At 50.6% G+C, this 17,055-nt stretch overlaps 2 protein-coding genes across 3 annotated transcripts in view; one reads left to right on the forward strand and one right to left on the reverse strand.

The window, feature by feature from the left end:
• Positions 1–17,055, reverse strand: part of BOP1 (BOP1 ribosomal biogenesis factor) — a 67,769-nt gene that overhangs the window by 10,264 nt on the left and 40,450 nt on the right. The window lies entirely within an intron of this gene.
• SCX (scleraxis bHLH transcription factor) lies at positions 1,319–13,978 on the forward strand. 2 transcript variants are annotated; one of them, XM_028735943.2, is made up of 3 exons: positions 1,319–2,634; positions 6,160–6,233; positions 13,325–13,978. In XM_028735943.2, the coding sequence occupies exons 1-2, from the start codon at positions 2,104–2,106 to the stop codon at positions 6,205–6,207; spliced, it is 579 nt and encodes a 192-aa protein (XP_028591776.2). In that variant the 5' UTR covers positions 1,319–2,103; the 3' UTR covers positions 6,208–6,233; positions 13,325–13,978. The 2 variants fall into 2 exon arrangements, with proteins under 2 accessions (XP_028591776.2, XP_028591777.2); XM_028735944.2 differs by lacking the exon at positions 6,160–6,233 and having other exon boundaries at positions 1,322–2,634.

Consider the following 17,055-nt stretch of genomic DNA (forward strand, 5'->3'; position numbering starts at 1 on the left):
GGAAGGGGGAGAAGAGAGGGGCAGGGGGAAAGGCAGGAGAGTGGAGGGATGTGGAACTGGGGGGGGGGGGGTGGAGAGGGAAGAGGAAGGGGTGCCCCCCTCCACACACCGGACTGCTCAGATCTCTCCCCTCCTTTATGGAGACCCAGCGTTTCTTCATCTTCTTGGGAAGGAAGTGGAAGTGTCAATGGATGGCAAGGAGGGCAACCTGGTCACTAGGCTCCACCCCCCCCAAAAAAACCCCACCTGAGACAGCTACCCTGCACTCTGCATTCCCATGAAAGGGCTGATCTGGGAGAAGGAGGGCTGGGAAGAGCCTTGCTGCTCTCAGGCGGAAGAGGAGGAATATCAAACCTGGTTATTCCAGTCTACTCCTGCTGGCCACCCGCTTATGAAAAAGGCTATATTTTATGTGCTAAGTTGGTTGTCCTCTTGGCTGTGTAAACAGAAGCAAGATAGGGATGGGGAGGGAGGCTGAATCCTGGGGGTGTCTAGGCAAGGGAGAAAAGTCAGCCTGGCATCCTGGTCTCTTCTTGCGCATTTATCCCCCACCCCCAAATCTCCTGGCTTCTGAGCTTCTGCAGAGAAACAGCCAGGAGGCGCCCAATTCTTCTGCACCTCAGTGAAGGCTTTACTCTGCCTCCACCCGTTTGGGAGAAAAACTACTGGGTATGTAGCTGAGTGGCAGAAAGTCCCAGGCTCAAAAGCCCTGGTATCTCCAGAGGGCAGGTGCTGGCAAAGGCCTTTTGCTGAAAGAGACATGCTGCCAGTCAGAGCCAGGCAATATTGGGCTATATATGGACCAAATAGTCTGGCTCATTCCTAGACACCATCTGTATGTGTAAGCGCCGCAGGAGAAAAAGCTCAGGGTGGGGCCACAAAGGCAAAAGGAAGGAGCGGTGTGCTCCTTGCCTTAGCTTTCCCAAACTTGGGTCTCCGGCTGTTTCTGGACTACAACTCCCATCATCCTTAGCTGACAGGACCAGTGGTCAGGGATGATGGGAGCTGTAGCCCCAAAACAGCCGGAGACCCAAGTTTGGGAAAGCCTGGCTTAGGGTATCAGGCATTAAGAGATAAATGAATGAACGCCCTCGTAAGGTGGAAAGGCAAGTGCTGCTCCGTGGGTCCTGAGGGGCTCTGAAAAGGCAGGCCTCCCGCGAGAAATAGGAGAGGGAGCTGCCTCTTCTGCTGCTGCTGCTTCTCCAGAGCAGACCTGATGGAAGCAGGAGGGCTACTCCTTCCTGCTGTGCCCCATTAGCAGCAGGATCGATTTGGTTCTGCTTGGTGGCTCCCCTTCATCTTCCACCTCCAGCATTTGCTCTCCTGGGCGTGTGGCGGCTTCTGAGCAACCAAATGGAGACATCTGTGCCCTCCCCCCAATCCAAAACCCCATCCTTTCAAGACAAGAGAGCAGTCACCATGCACTTCACACCCCATCCTTTCAAATAATACGCTGTGCAGGGCTAGACGTCTCCAAGCTACTCTAGTCTGAGCGCACGATAGCAGCGGAAGAATTTTTATGGACAAAGACCTCTGTGGTCCCCACCCCACAAGCACATCTGCCAGGCTGGGAGTCTGGGGTCCTGGAGGCAGCAACAGGTGAAGCCCACACAGGGCTCCCCCTTCTCCCCACAGCCTCCGGCCACCGGCTGACAACCCCTCCTCCATCCCAAACGGAAAAAGAAGGAATGCTCAGGTAGGCGTGAAACTGCTGCAAGCAGAGCAAGAGGAGGAGAGGGGAAGGAGGGGCTTGTCTGACAGACCACTCACTGGTGCTATAAAATGCTCTCTGGCTCCTGCCACACTCCAAAAGCAGCTTTAAGCGCATGCAAGCACGCACACACACGTGTGCAAAGAGGAGACACCAGCTGCGCAGTGTGTGACCACGGAGCTTAACTCCTTCTAAGCTAGCAGAGCCAGCCAGAGAAAGTGGATGAGCACCACCGGCAAGGCGTCAGGGGGAAGGAGTTGCTGGGAGCTGCCTGCCCACCTCTTCCTTGCACTGCGCAGAACTACAAAAGGATGAGAGAGCAGAGGTAACAAGGCAGCAGGTCCACAAGGAGGAAGCCACCCCCCAACTCTCTTCTCACCCACCTCCTGGCCATGTCCTCCTTTGCCATGCTGCGCTCGGCCCCCAGCCGCTTCCTCTACCCGGACATCAGCATGCTCTCGGAGGACGAGGAGGATGGGAGCGAGAGCTCGGGGTCCGAGGACAAGCCCTACCACCTGGACGCCGGCGGGTACGGACTCAAGAGCAGCAAGCGCCGCAGCAAGAAGGCAAACCGGATCAACAGGGAGCCCCGGCAGCGCCACACGGCCAACGCGCGGGAGCGGGACCGCACCAACAGCGTCAACACGGCCTTCACCGCCCTGAGGACACTCATCCCCACCGAGCCGGCCGACAGGAAGCTCTCCAAGATCGAGACGCTCCGCCTGGCCTCCAGCTACATCTCACACCTGGGCAACGTCCTCCTGGTGGGGGACGCGTGCGGAGATGGGCAGCCGTGCCACACCACGCCAGCCTTCTTCCACCACAGCAGCGGCAGCAGCAGCAGCAGTCCCCCCATGAGGGAGAGCGAAAACTCCCAGCCCAAACAGATCTGCACTTTCTGCCTCAGCAACCAGAGGAAGATGGTAAGCCCTGGGGTCTCCTGGCTTGCAGGGGGTGCGGGGGGTGGTGGTGGTGGTGGTGGAAGGAGCACAAAGAAACTGCCGGTTAAGACGATTCTGGGATGCGGGAAGGAACAGTCAGCGCTGCTGACAAAGTGGATAAACTCCTCCATGTGCCACAGGGTTCTGGGAGACTTCACTTCCAGAGGGAATTATTAACTTCTCCCATAAACAGACCCAAGGGAGATGGTGCTTGAAAAGGACTGGGAGGGGAGCTGATAAGTGCAAGGAAAGCAGGGGAAACAGGGCAGAGACCAGGGGGAAGCCAGAGGTGTTGGCGAAGGGGCCCAGAGAATACACACCCTCACCAAGACCCCGAGGTCACACTTGGTTTGCACATCACAAATGGCAAGCCGACACTGGGGTGTGTGTGTGGCTTTCTGAAGGGCATCTGTCCGAGGCAACACCTACTTTGCCGCAGTGCTTGAGAGGGTTGGGTAAAAATGTCTCCGTCCAGAGAATGAGTGGCTTGAGCTCCTTGGTGAGTCTGGGGTAGAGAGAAGGAATACTCCACTCCCCAGCCCTGAGCAATGGCAACTCGGCTGTCCTGCACCAATTCTCAGCTACCACCCAGTTTCGCCGCCACTTCTTCAGTCTGGGAATGAGTCTGGGGGAAATGCCCAAGATGAAGAGCTAGAAGGGGCTTCCAAGGAAGGAAGGATTTTAAGTCACTGCCTGTCCACCCATCACTTCCCACATTCATCTCCTTAGCTTTTCTCTCTCCAGTGAGCAACTAGAAAGACACCCCCCCCACACACATCTTGCCTGCCCCCTTCCCAACCTTCGTCCCAGGCATGGTGGTTTGGGCTGCTTGAGATTCCTCCTCTACTTCAACCCAGCCAAGTTATGGGCAGCAAGCACAGCTCACCTGGCCCTCCTGCGAGATCCCTCACCATCTTTGCCCCTCATCCTCCACACTGCTCCTCTCATAAACCAAAGAGGGGGAGTCTCTCTGTAGAGGAGAAACCAGCCCCCCTTAGTGTAGATGTAAGCTTGCTTTTGTCTTCTTACGCAGTGGCTGGATTTGCAGCCTGTTCTGCTTAGCAGGAGATATATCCTCACCCCAAAAAAAGTTTAGGTTGGGAGGTTGAGACACCTCCACCTCGTCCCATTCTGATCTTTACTCAGCCCTGAAGTGTAATAGGAATGCTGAGGCAAGCCGCTTTCAGTCTCAACTGCCTCGGAGGGCTGTTGTGAAAATAAAATTAGGATAGTAAGGAAAAAAGCCAGAACAATGGTCCTTTCCAGAATGCAGAGGGTCACCACCCCACCCCACCCCCAAATCCTACTCCCCCCCGAAAAACATATCCATTGGATATGCAACAGCTGTACGTTGGTCTCTTATTAAGCAGGTCAGTTTAACAAGTGCCCCAGCAATTTCCATTTGAAGAACAGGAAAAAATTAATCCAAAAGGGAGTTTTAACATACTCCAGCAGAAAGGACTATTTTGACTGTGTTTTAACAAGGAATATCCTTTCAGCTAGCATGAAAGCAAATAACCTGGAAAATTGCCTAGCAATCTTTTTGTGCTGTTGACCCCCTTAGAAGATGATGGTTCTAGTTTTAAAACCCCACATTTGAAACCTGTGGTTAATTTATTTTATCAGATTATTGGTTTGGGCTTCCAAGCTACTGGGAACTGGCTGCATTTTAGTCTGAAATCTTGGGGGGGGGGGGGAGAGAGAGAGAGAGAGAGAGAGAGAGAGAGAGAGAGAGAGAGAGAAAGAAAGAAAGAAAGAAAGAAAGAAAGAAAAAGAAAGAAATTCCTTACTCACACTAATTGCATAATGGAACTTGTTAGGAAATGCAGTGTGTCCGCATTTGGAAACTCTGAAGAGAAGACAGAAAATGGGCCAGCAAAACTACCTGGTTGTTGGCATGGGCCATAAATAATAGTAGTAGTAGTAGTAGTAGTAATAGTAGTAGTAGTAGTAATAATAATAATAATAATAATAATAATAATAATTGCTGATGAAGCCTTCACCTTGTAGCTGTTTTCTGCATTGTGTGGGGTGGAGAGGGGGAAGTAGGTAACATGGGGAGTGGAAACTGATAAAGCCACTGGCAATGCAGAAAGAGAAGTGACTCCTTAGCAGTCAGGAGCATCAAATGAAATTGGCTAGAAGCAGGTTCAGGACTAACAAATAAGTGACCTGCAGAGTTCCTTGCCAACAGCTACTGGCGTGGCCATTGTTTTAAGAGGGAGGCTACCCACGGCTGGCAGGCTGGAGGCATCTGGTGCTGGGGACCAAATCCAGAGAGTGGCCACCAGTATGGCTTGCCTGTGAGCATACCAGTTGGAGGGCTGGGGGCTAAGCAAAGCCCCCTGTGGCAGCGAGGTCGCCCTGTGCATTTGCTACTTCCAGCCCCGGCAGGAGAGGGCCATACAGACCACGCACTGCAACGCATCTGGAAGCATTCCCAAAGGCAACCTCCTTCCCGCCCCCAAATCTCTCTTGGTTCAGACACACCACTCTGGCCTCTTCTTGCGCCCAGTTACAAAACCTCAGCTGCAGTTAAGGTGTGATGAAGCTCTTAAATACTCAGTAAATAAAGACGTTTATGGCATATGGAAAAATGGGGGGAGAGGAAAAGGGATAAAAATCCAGTCCTTGCTGTTCAGGCTGCTTCACCTCAGCCCTTTATTTACAGAGAGGAACCAACTGACTGAGGTGCTGCACATCTGCAACCGTCCCAAAGAAAAGGGGAAAGTTGTGGGCTTGTGTGGGTGTGTAGACAAAGCGCCCCACACAGCCTTTGTTTTCCTATCAGAGTAAAAGAGGCAGGGAGTCCAAGGAGCTTCAAGTGCCAAGACGGCTCCATCCACCTAAATATCAGACTCCAGCAGCTCTGGGTAGAACCACAAGCATCCCCTGGACGGTCCATTCCACCTTCACCCTCCCAGAAAGGCAAAGCAAGGGGGGCAGGTCTCCTTTTCGCAAACTCTCAGCCCATGAGGGGCAGAAAAGGAAGGGCAGCTGACAAGCGTGACTTTGCTGTGAAGACCATACATAGGATAGGCAAGGAAGCTGGTGCATAGAAGGGTGAGGCTCAGATCCCTTAAGCTGCTGAGCAAAGCAGCATGAGCAAGAATGACCGGGGCAGAGGGGGAAAGGCAGGCAGGCTGCTATGCCAGCTGGGACCTCTGCTCCTTTGACCCCCTCGTCTCGCATGCCCTCAGCTGTCTAGGGCACAAGGCTCGGCAACTGCCACATTCCAGCCAAGTTCTTCCTAACTGAAATGGTGTGTCATAAACAGATCCCCCAACTGATCTAAGTGGTGTGAAGGAAGGAAGTAAGGAAGGAAGGAAGGAAGGAAGGAAGGAAGGAAGGAAGGAAGGTAGGTAGGTTTAGGACACTGCAAAACAAACATCTTTGCTATTTGTGGGGCACTGACAGAGAACACACTGCTTAAAAAGCAAGCTGTTTTAAAAAAAGTGGTGTAGCCCTGAATTCGCAGTGTAATTTCCAAATTGCTTTCACTCTCAGAGTTGCTGTCTTTGGGCTGAAATTGTTGAGAGAAGATTGTGCCTCTGAGACCCGTTATCACGCAAATTTAAAAGGTGCGTAAATCTACATTATTGGTCTATTTGATGAGCTCTTGGCTTCCGCATTTCAGAATGAGCAAATTCCTACACCCCATGAACCCAAAGCTGAGAGTTCAAAATGCCCAAGCTAAGGGGATTTGAGCATGTGGTGAGGGCAGGGCCACAGCTTCCTAGCAGCCAAATTCTTAAGGCTTCTTGGGGCAGAAAGCGCAGAGCAGCAGCCTCAAAGCTGTTCCAAAAAGCTCAGCCCACTCCAGCCTATGTGCAGATCCCCACATAAAGCAATGTAGAACAAGGGGAAGAAAAAGCAAGGAGCAACTTGCTTTCACGAGGGTGTTGGCGGAAGAATGCTCTTGACATTCTGGGGGAGCAGCATGTTGGATAGGTGGGCATGCATGTGGCACATGGGAACAGAGAGGCCTCCAGACTCAGTCAAGGAACTCTGGAGGAAGCTGGGGAAAGGCACCTTCTTGAGTTTCAGCAGCGTGAAAAGGGAGATTTGCAACAGAAACTAAATCTGTAAACTTATCTGTGAGGCAGGGGGACTTCAAAAGGTCATGGAAGAGGAAGCTCCACCCCGAACAATAGAGGGGGAGATACAGGTCAGGAAAAGTGACCATCTCTAGCACCCCACTGGCTTTTGCCTTAATACTTTGCCAAACATTTCCTGTGCAGAGCAAACCTCCTTCTACAGTGGTGCCCCGCAAGACGAATGCCTCGCAAGACGAAAAACTCGCTAGACAAAGGGTTTTCCGTTTTTCGAGTCGTTCCGCAAGACAAATTTCCCTATGGGCTTGCTTCGCAAGACGAAACGTCTTGCGAGTTTGTTTCCTTTTTCTTAAAGCCGCTAAGCCGTTAATAGCCGCTAAGCCGCTAAGAGCCGCTAAGCCGCTAATAGCTGTGCTTCGCAAGGCGAAAAAACCGCAAGACGAAGAGACTCGCGGAACGGATTAATTTCGTCTTGCGAGGCACCACTGTACTATTATCAACTGATCTGCTAAACACAAGCTTGCCCCATCGCAACAGCCTAGTTATGGCGGTGCAAGAAGTCATTTCTCCACTCTTCTAAAAAGAGACCGAGGTGGCATTTCTTAGCTTATCAATTAATTCAATCTGAAATAGACAAACAATGATTAAAACTCAACTTAAAAAAAAAAAAAAAGCTGGGAGAATTGAGGAATGTCCCTATGGAGAAGTGCAGAGGTTGAGTGCAATTTATTTGCAATTAATGACGTGGAAGAAGGGAAATGCTGAGAAGCAGCCTGGGAGGAAGGCTTTTGATTCTCTCTGCTGTAGGGGTGCTCAAATGCTATGCAGAGGAAGCAAAAGTGGAGCGAATGCCCTCAATTTGTACTCTTATGGGCATTTTACTGCTAACATTGTTGATACTGCCATATTCCTGTGAGATCTGTCTATGTCCGACCCAGCAAGTCGCCTGTTTTTCACTGGGGATGCCTGAAAAGTTAAAGGTAGCAGCACAGACACAACGGGGAAGAGTAGCCTAATCCGTGGCAGCGTCTCCCGTCTCCCTAAGTCAGAGACTGCTGCCCTCTTTCTTCTTCTTTGCATGGAGAGAAAAGTGAAGGAGCAGTTTCTTAATCCCACTGAATTGCTTTCTTGCTGCCCTGAGCGTGGGTGGAGATGGCGGCTGCTAGTTGAGAAGATGGATGCGAAGACACCAAGTGGCTTTTTGGTGTCTTTGCTTTGTGGAACAGAAGCAGCAGCAGCCTGAGACTCACTGCCTGCCTGGCCCAGTATGGTCCACTCTAGTTGGCAGTGGCTTCTCAGGATCTGGAGCGGGTGGTAGGTCTCCCTTCTCCATCCCCTCCTATCTAACCTTTTTACCTGGAGATGCCCGTAAGGTTTCGAACCTGGAGCCTTCTCCATACATGGTGCTGTACCACTGAGCTCCAGTTTCCCACCCACCCGGAAGGAAGGGAAAAGAGCAAGTTAGAAGTGTGTCAGGGGCATTCACAGGAGCCAAGACTTATAGAGGCTGGTTCAAAGAAAGGCCAAGTCCTCCCCTTTGTCCCACTGGCTCCTTCAACTTGTGTCCCCTATGCAGTCCAGCCTTGCCAATACTTTCCTGGGGCAAACTGCCCTTTGACCTGATCTTCAGGGCTCCACCTTCCAGCCCACCGTTGCTGCTGCCTCTCCCATCATGCCAACTAGGGACGACTGACGGAGGGGAAGTGCAGGCAGATACACTAGGAATGGAACAGCCCTACACTTGCCATGTACACGTCCCTACGCCGCTTCCCCCCCCCCCCTTCACATAGAGCTGCTCTCCTGCTGTGAAGAAACACAACTGGCAGCTACCAGTGATTTTAGAGGACCACCACCTCTTTCACTGGCTGTGGCAGCTGCCACTTGCCCCGACATGCATCAATGCAGGAGCGGACCACAGGTGTACGTGGTCCAGCATCCTGTTCCCCACAGTGGCAAGAGGGTTTTTAAGAGCATTTTATTTATTTCTAAAGTGCACGCCCTGTGCCTTCAGTGCCAGTCGCCATGCCTAGGGAGGCTTATAAACCAGTCCCCAAGGAGGAGGTGAGCTTGTCCACCCTGAACCTCCCACCAATTGGCTGACCTGATCCATGGAAAGCAGAGGGTAGAAAGCTCTGAGGGAGGAGAGGGCACCTTGCATGTGTTACTGGGAATGGATTGCTAAATTAAAGGCTGCGGCTAGATCTATTTAGCTACACTCAAGTAACGGCACGTTCATCAACAAGGCAATGAAGCAGAGCAAACTGTAATGGCGTGGGTCGCCATTTTGAAGCATCCTTTCAAAATGTTTGATAAACGCGCTGAGGCACTGCCTGCTGGCCAGAGCAAAAATGTGGGGTGTTTTTGTACTGGCCACACATGCAAAATGTGGCATCTGCATCAAGCATGAGGGGCACCCGTACCTGTCTCTTGCCATTTCAAATGGTGTTGTGGTTTGGGGTTTTTTTCCTTAGTAGAGGGGCTGGGTTCTCCCCAGCAAACTGGCACGACTGCTGTTGAAGTTGCTGGCCCAAGTTCACAGAGATAGTCGGGTGGTGGGGAGATTGGTGTCAACACAAGGCTGTAATGCCACGTTGCCCCTCATTTCAGAGATACAAACAGACTTTTTATTTGTATTTTTATGCCACCCAATTAACCATGCCCCTTGGGCAGTCCACAGATTTTTAAAAACCAACAAAACACAAAGCAGAAAGAACTGGCCCCCAAAGCCATCGTGCAAGCAGTACTCCGTGAGGCACTTTTCAGCAGCAAAAAGTGCAAGCGCAGCCTTCGAAGCAATTAAACTGGGCTGCTTTTTCCTTGCCACCTGATCTGACCTTTGACTCTTTTGAGCCACAACATATTCTAGCATCTCTCTGCAACAATAAAGGAGGTTGGGGTGTTGGGGAGAGATAAAGTATTGGGGCTTCTCGGAATGCAAAGAGCAGTTTGTGGGCTGTAGCAGGACAGGATGCCTTCACTGCCTTTTGGCTGTCCCTGGTTCCCTGAGAGGAGGCTGAGGGACGGGAAGAGTCTCTTTCTCTTGGGCGATCTCTCATAGTTGAGTAAGATTGCCTTCCATAAGCATGGTGTTAACAGTGAGTCCATAAGTGACTGTGGAGGCCAGTTCTGGATCCACACTTCCTTCCACAGTGGGGACATAGGTTTCCAGGTGGGAGCTGATCACGGTGTGGATTTGCCTCTTAGCACGTTTCTCCCTTGCGGCCTGAGTTCAAGTGTCTTCAAAGTCTATGACACCTTTGGTAAAGGCTGTTCTCCAACTGGAGCGCTCGCAGGCTAGTGTTTCCCAGTTGTCAGTGTTTATACTACATTTTTAAAGATTTGCCTTGAGACACTCTTTAAACCTCTTTTGTTGACCACCAGCATTACGCTTTCCATTTTTAAGTTCAGAATAGAGTAGTTGCTTTGGAAGACGATCATCAGGCATCCACGCAACATGACCAGTCCAACAGAGTTGATGTTGAAGAATCATTGCTTCAACACTGGTGAAGTCAATGGAAGCAAGCGCAGTTGGCTTGCTGAGGACTCCCCCAGCAAAGAACTGCGCTGTAACACCCCCCCCCAGCAGCTGTTTCTTTAAGAGCAGGAAAAGGCTGCCACTTTGAAGTCCCAGCTCAGCAGGGGGCTAAGTGGACTCAAAAGCTATAGAGGCAGCCGCACCTCCTAAGGTCTATGGGGGTCAGGCATTCAGGACAGGGAAGGGGGGAGGAGGGGGGGAGAGAAACAGCAAGACAGTGCTGCCCTCGCCCCCAGGCTGAGTGGGAGCTGCAAGAAAAGTCCAGGTCAGAAGTGAAAAGCAGGTTCCTATGTAATGCTAATGTCTCAACAAGTGAATCTGATCTGCAAAAAATGTACCGTAACTTGAAAAAAGAGACATTGCACATACTTTTGCAAACCAAGAAATCTTTAATAAAAATATATTAAAAGAAGAAGAAGTGAAAAGCAGGGACAGAATAAGCAGCAAGCTTCCTGAAGATATAAAATAACTTTTTCACTGCCTCTTCAAATTCAGGTGTGATTAGAGCCACCAGGGAGCCAATTCCTTGAGCTCCACTCGCAGGAGGCCACTCTGAGAAACAGGGAAAGTGCCACGTGGGAATTCTCACTCATGTTAGTGATAGAAAAAGCAAAGCTTAACTAGTATGATGTGGAAAGGGAGAAATTGTGCAACAGGCAGCAGTTGCTTGCTTGACGCACTCAGCAAAAACCTTCCCCACCTCGTCCAAAGCAAGCACCTCTCCTGGAGGTTAGACGAAGCTCAGGAGCTCACTGTGGAAAGCCAGAAGTTAAAAGCATGAGCAAAGGCTGCTATGCCACGGTGAAGATGACCAGGGATGTGATTTTAAGAGCCACCTTCCCCATCTGGAACCCAAGGCGAACATCACACACAAGAGGCCCTCTGCCTTGTGCTTGCTAGCTCTCCATGGTGACGTGGCCTGTGGACCCAGTGGCTTCCTAGTCCACATAAACCCAAGGTGGATCAGGAGAGAGATAGGCAGCACTGCTGCTTAATGCTGGGTAAAGGAGTCCTATTTGCACCTCCCACCCCCTGGCAAAATAGTATGGGGTGATTTTGCTGACCACCTTTTTACTTGTGCTTCCAAACTTTTGCAGATGGATGCCAGTTCATTAGAAGACCCCCTGTGACCTAAGAGTGCTACAGCACTGCCCCCCCAATCCATTCCCTCTTAAGCTCTAGCCACAGCACAGCGCATATGGGGGGGGGGGGACTGAAGCAAGCAGAACCTAGCCAGTTAAAAGGCAGGAGAAGCTACTCCAGGGTCCTTCTGTCCCCTGCCACCCTTTCTTCCAGTGGCAAGAAGGGGGGGGGATGGGACCTGGAGGCCGGCTGTGCTGCTCTCTGCTTGGGGCAAGGCAGCAGCTTGGAGGGGCCTTTCCTGCCCTCCCCCCCCCAAAGATGGGCCTGCTCTGCAATCCCCTTAATTTACTGTTCCTGCTTAACTTAATGGCAGCGGAAAGGCAAGGTGATAGGGGAAAAAATATGAGGCGGGATTTTCCGAATCCCCATTTCCTCTCCAGACAGCAAGAGAGCTCCTGGGGCCTGAACATCTGGGAAATTTAATTTTACCATTTCTGCGCTCCCCCCTCCTCCCCCCATCTCCCCTTTAACAAAGGATGAGGTTGCCTGTTACGGGTGGCTGTGGCAGCCAGGAAGCCATGCCGGGGTGCAGCGTGTGGTGCTGGGGAGAGGCACCAGGCAGCTCCTTGAGAAGCAGAGGCCCCACTCACAGCACTCCCACATCCCACGTCGAAGCCCCAAGGAACCCCCCCCCCCCACTCTGCCCAGCATTGCCCAGGGTTTGCCACAATGGGCTGCTCGGCAGGCGACCCCAATCTTGCAAGAGATAACACGTGCTCTGTGTAGAAGGGACCTGCTTCTCTGGGCACTGGGTCTACTCAGAGTCTAAAGCTAGTCCTTTCCCAAATGGCGTAGTGTTGTGATCTATTCAGACCAAATGAGCCCTCCTGCGATCTGCATGCAGCAACAGAAACAGATCCCACTGATGGAAAAAGGGCTCCTCTGTTTTAGCTGCAGAAGGAGGGAGGGGAATGGAAGATGAAATTTTGCAGCAGGAAACCAGATTTCAGCACCCACAGAAAAATGAGTGCCGTGCTGTGAGCTAGAATCACTGAAAAACATGAAGTAACTGTGGTTGTGCTGACCAAGGTCTTGGATGTATTTTAAACATTTTATTTTATAAAGTTGTTGTTGTTTTTACGATCAAACAGTATATAAATTTTGTTAAACAAAGTAATAGTATAATAGCAGGAGAGGCTACATGGGAGAAACGGCCAGTGATTTGGGGTATGTGTGGAGGGAGGTACAGAAAGTGCCCCTGGGAAGCAAGGGGGGGGGGTTTGCAGGGCTAGAAAATGGGCCTGGCACAAGTGAGTTTTGGCCCAGCCTCTCGCTGGGTAGAAACAAGTGAAAAGCAGGACGGGCCATACGGAACCACGTGGCACCGGCTCTGAACAAATGACACTGACTGCCTGTTTGGTTCTGAGCCCCATTCAAGCTGCTGAGGCTTCATTTTAAAGATTTTAATGGCTTGGGCCCAAATACCTGAAGAAGCGCCTCTTCCTATATCAGCCTGGAGGGTTTTCTAAAGAAAAACTTGTGATCCATCATGGGGACTGGTATAGCTGGGAGAATGGTGCCCAGCTGTAAAATGGTGAAATGGTGCCCTTTGCACTGAGAAAGGCGCAAACATTGTTACCGTCTTGGTGCCAGGTTAAAACTTTTTTTTGTTTTTTTTAATTGGCGATTGGTTTTTGTTTTTTTTAATTGGCGGTTGTTTAACATGCTCTTCAGTTTCAGACGAAGCTATTTGTCTTTGATGATGTGTTTTATAGTTGGTTGTTGCACTGTTCGCTATTTCATGCTCCAGAACTAGTCCTGAAATCTGCGCAGATCGAGGGGCAGGTTATAAATATTTTTAATAAAGAGAGAAATAATGAGCAAAATCCCTTGTGCACCTGGCTGCTCTCTGGAGCTTTGGAACAGCCACACTTGCAGCTTGCGGTCCCAGGTGTGTTTGTCTAACTCTCTCTTCTTTTCCAACTCTGGCCCTCTGCAGAGTAAAGACCGAGACAGGAAGTCGGCGATTCGGAGTTAAATGATTATGGATTCAGGAAGGAGGAGGAGGAGGAGATTACGAGGGGAAAGATGGAAAAGCCACACGCGCAAAACAAAGACAGAATCTTCCGGCCTGTGCCTGGCTGCTGCTGCTGCTGCTGCTGCCACTGGGAGCCCTGTGGTTCTACCCAAGATGAACTTACGGCAGCCCATCCCTGGGGAGAGACTGAGCACCCTCTAGGCCTGGCTTTGCAAGCAAGAAAAGCAGGCTTTCGTCTGCAAAGGAAAGCAGGACTCTGAATGACTCTGCTCTGCAGGGCTGGGAGGCGAGAGAGCCGGGGACCCTTGGCGTGGCCACTGGGGCAACTGGAGAGGAGGGCTTTCCTGACCAGCAAGCAGAAGGACATGGACTTGCACACGGCAGAACAATCCTCACGGACCTGAATCCCGCTATAGGGAGGAGGAGGAGGAAGGCATGGTTCCCCATGGGGGGTGCAAGAAGAATGACCACAGCGCAACCCCTGGACTTGCCTTCAAATCCATAGTTATGGGTCATCCTGTTCTCAGAACCTCGGGTGGGGTTACAATCAATACATGCTGGAGTTTCATGTCATTGATAATAATATAAATCCAACTTGTTTGTATAGTGAGAGAAGACTATGTCGTACTGACCGGATGAAAACTTCCTTTTAGGCTCATGCCATTTGGCCAACAGGGTCCTGGGTCTTGGCATTTCTAGATGAATTTAAGGGGTTTGGGGGGGGGCAATGCTTACTCCACTTCTGCAACATTTGTGTAGGTGTGTGAGGCGAGTGGGAGGCAACTCTGAGAAGGAGGCAAGAGGCCACTTGCCAGCACCTTGGCCATCTTAAAACAAGAAGCACTGGTGGGAGGGGGGGAGGAGAGAAAGAGCTGCTGCCTCAGAGCGGAGCATCCTGGGGAAATAAATCAGGGAGGGAGGGAAATAAATCAAAAGTGGACAGCTAGACCCCAAAGCCAGTCCTGAGGTTGGCAGCATCCAAGGTATGCCTTGTGTAGAGAAGGCAAGAAGAGCCATCCCTGTGGCTACTGGCCATTGACAGCCTTACCCTCCTCCACGAACTACTACATCTTGTGGGAGGGAACTGCATTAGCCCTTTGCACCCTGCCCTTTGCTCAGCGCCAAAAGAGAAGGCGCTCTGCCTGCAGATAAGGCAGCAGCTGGGGGAGGCTGGGGGAAGAAGATGAAGCTCCTCCCAGGAGTCTCCCAGAGATGTGAGCTTGTGAGCAAGCAAGAAAGGGTCACTGGACCCGAGCAAGGCATGGGATGCTAGAGTCAGAGGCATCCATGGAGGGTCAGGCTATCCATGCGAAAAGGGGGCAGACAAGGAACTGAGCTGCAACTAACTTACGGGAGCACCCAGCTGTCTCCTAAGAGGTCCACTTGCCATAGATCCCAGGAAGATTAAATAAAAGCATAGCATTATAAAATCATAACATTCAATAGAATCATATAATTGTAGAGTTGGAAGGGACCACAAGGCTCATCTAGTCCAACGCCCTGCAGTGCAGGAATCTTTCCCCCAATGCAGGGCTCAAACCCTCAACCCTGAGATTAAGAGTCTTAGGCTCTGCTGACTGAGCTATCCCACAGGATCAGATACAGGCCTACAGAGCTATCTAGACTACCTGCCACCCACCAAGCAGGCAGCAATGCTTAGGTGCCAAACAGCAGTGCACTGAGCTGGTGGCGAACCCAGGAAACTGCCTTACATTGAATCAGACAACTGGGTCCATCTAACGCAGAGGCGCCTAGGGTTCCAGGCAAGCCCTACCTGGAGATGCCACTGTGGACTGAACCAGGGACCTTCTGCATGCCAAGCAGGTGATCTGCCACTGAGCTGTGGCCCTCTTCAAATGGGGCTCTTCCATCAGAGGAAGAACAGATGCTCATATACTTTTAACAACAGCAAGGATTCAAACCTAAACAAAAGCTGTTTTTCCAAACATGGACAGAATTAATTTGCCTGCTGAGCTCAGAGTTATTAAGGGAAGTTATAGAAACCCACAAAGCATGGTGCAAATTTATACAATATCTGCCTATTAGTGACGACCTCAAATCTAGCTTGCAGGCAGCAGATGACTATGAGAAGGAGCAACTAAGGTAAGCCTGGAGCCTCCAAAGTCCTTTAGTGTCCCTAAAAATCCGCCCCCCCCCAAGAGGAATACTATATTCAATAGTATCAAGTGGTGAGAATTCTCACCAGCAAGCCAGAACTTTTACATAACTAGAGCAGGAGAGGAATATTGAACAATAAAAGAGGTTTATTCAGAGAAAAATGGAACAAAACCAAACACTTTAAGGAAATAAACACAAAAAACAGCCATGTTCATAGCCAAAATTCTTATTTGGTTGTAGAGGAAAATGCTACGCCAGAACAAAAATATTATTATTTTATCGCGGTTGTGACTAGGAATTTCTAGTTAACACAGAGCATAAACAAAGCCTTCTGTCACATACTGCATCATCCAAATTAGATTCTCCATGCATGCTGCACCCTTAAAAAATGGAACACACCTCCTTAATTCAAAGGAGAGAAACTTCTAGTTTCAGGTCCTCTTAAGTCAATGACTTTGAGCAACTAAAAAACATTCAAGGGGAATAATGAGGCAAGTTCAAGACCCCCTGGAGAAAGTGGCAACTTACTTCCTCACAGGGAGTGGTCAACATTTAGCAGAGGAAGTTTCCACTGGATGGCAATAAGCACGTAAGAGCCTGGCTGCTGGGTCAGGCCAATGGCCCATCTAGTCTAGCTTCCTGTTCTCCCAGTGGCCAACCAGATGCCAACTCTCAAGCAGGATGCGAGCACAAGAGCTTCCAGCAACAGGTATTCAGAAGCATTACTGCCTCTGTCCCTGAAGGCAGAGCACAGCCACCCTCCAGTCCATGGTTATCCTTCTTCATGGCCATGCTAGACAAGCCTGGCAGGCAGCCAGGCAGGCGGAGCAACCTTTGGCTCTTAGTGGCTGGTATTCCAAATAGCCGTATCCTGGTCAAGAGTAACACCACATTAACACGTGTTACACCTCTGCAGGACACCTGGCCCTGCACCACCACAGCCAGCAGGGGCCCTCCTACCATAGGAGGAAGGGGGTGATCACAGGTTCCCCAGTTCCCAGTGCTCTGGGGACGAAAATACAGCTAACCTAGATTTTTGGAATGGTTTCTGGCATGAAAGAGCCAGGATTGCAAAAGAAGAGAGACAAAAGAGAGAAGGTTTAACTGGATGCCTCGTACTGGAGATGACACAATCTCCAGGCACTCACAACCGCTGCTCTGCTACGCAGCAGGGCCTCCTAGCAAGAAGCCCTCTCCTTTCCCAGATGCTGCCATCACATGTTGTAGGGGAAGCGTTGCCATTATGAATTATTTCCAGTAGGTTACAATTTGCAAAAACATTCCTCCCATTCCTGGTTGAAAATGCCACCAACACTGGACCCGCCCATCCCAACTGGAGGGAGCTTACGTGGAAGATGTGAATAAAGCGTGTTGGGTTGTTGACCTAGAAGGGTCATAAGCATTTTTTTCCCCAAACAGTCAATGGCTAATAATAATACCTCGGGTTAAAATCACTTCAGGTTGAGCATTTTCAGGTTACGCTCCACGGCGACCCAGAAGTAATGGAACGCATTACTTCTGGGTTTTGCCACTCGCGCATGTGCAGACGCTCAAAATGACGTCACGTGCATGCG

This window comes from Podarcis muralis, chromosome 8 (genome assembly GCF_964188315.1).
Source record: "Podarcis muralis chromosome 8, rPodMur119.hap1.1, whole genome shotgun sequence".
NCBI classification, from domain to species: Eukaryota; Metazoa; Chordata; class Lepidosauria; order Squamata; family Lacertidae; genus Podarcis; species Podarcis muralis.

What these genes read in the sequence shown, in the direction of transcription:
- SCX (XM_028735943.2), top strand. Translation starts at nt 2,104, where the DNA reads ATGTCCTCCTTTGCCATGCTGCGCTCGGCCCCCAGCCGCTTCCTCTAC. An exon ending in TCAGCAACCAGAGGAAGATG is followed by an intron (nt 2,635 to 6,159) that starts GTAAGCCCTGGG and finishes TTTCACTCTCAG; the next exon opens with AGTTGCTGTCTTTGGGCTGA.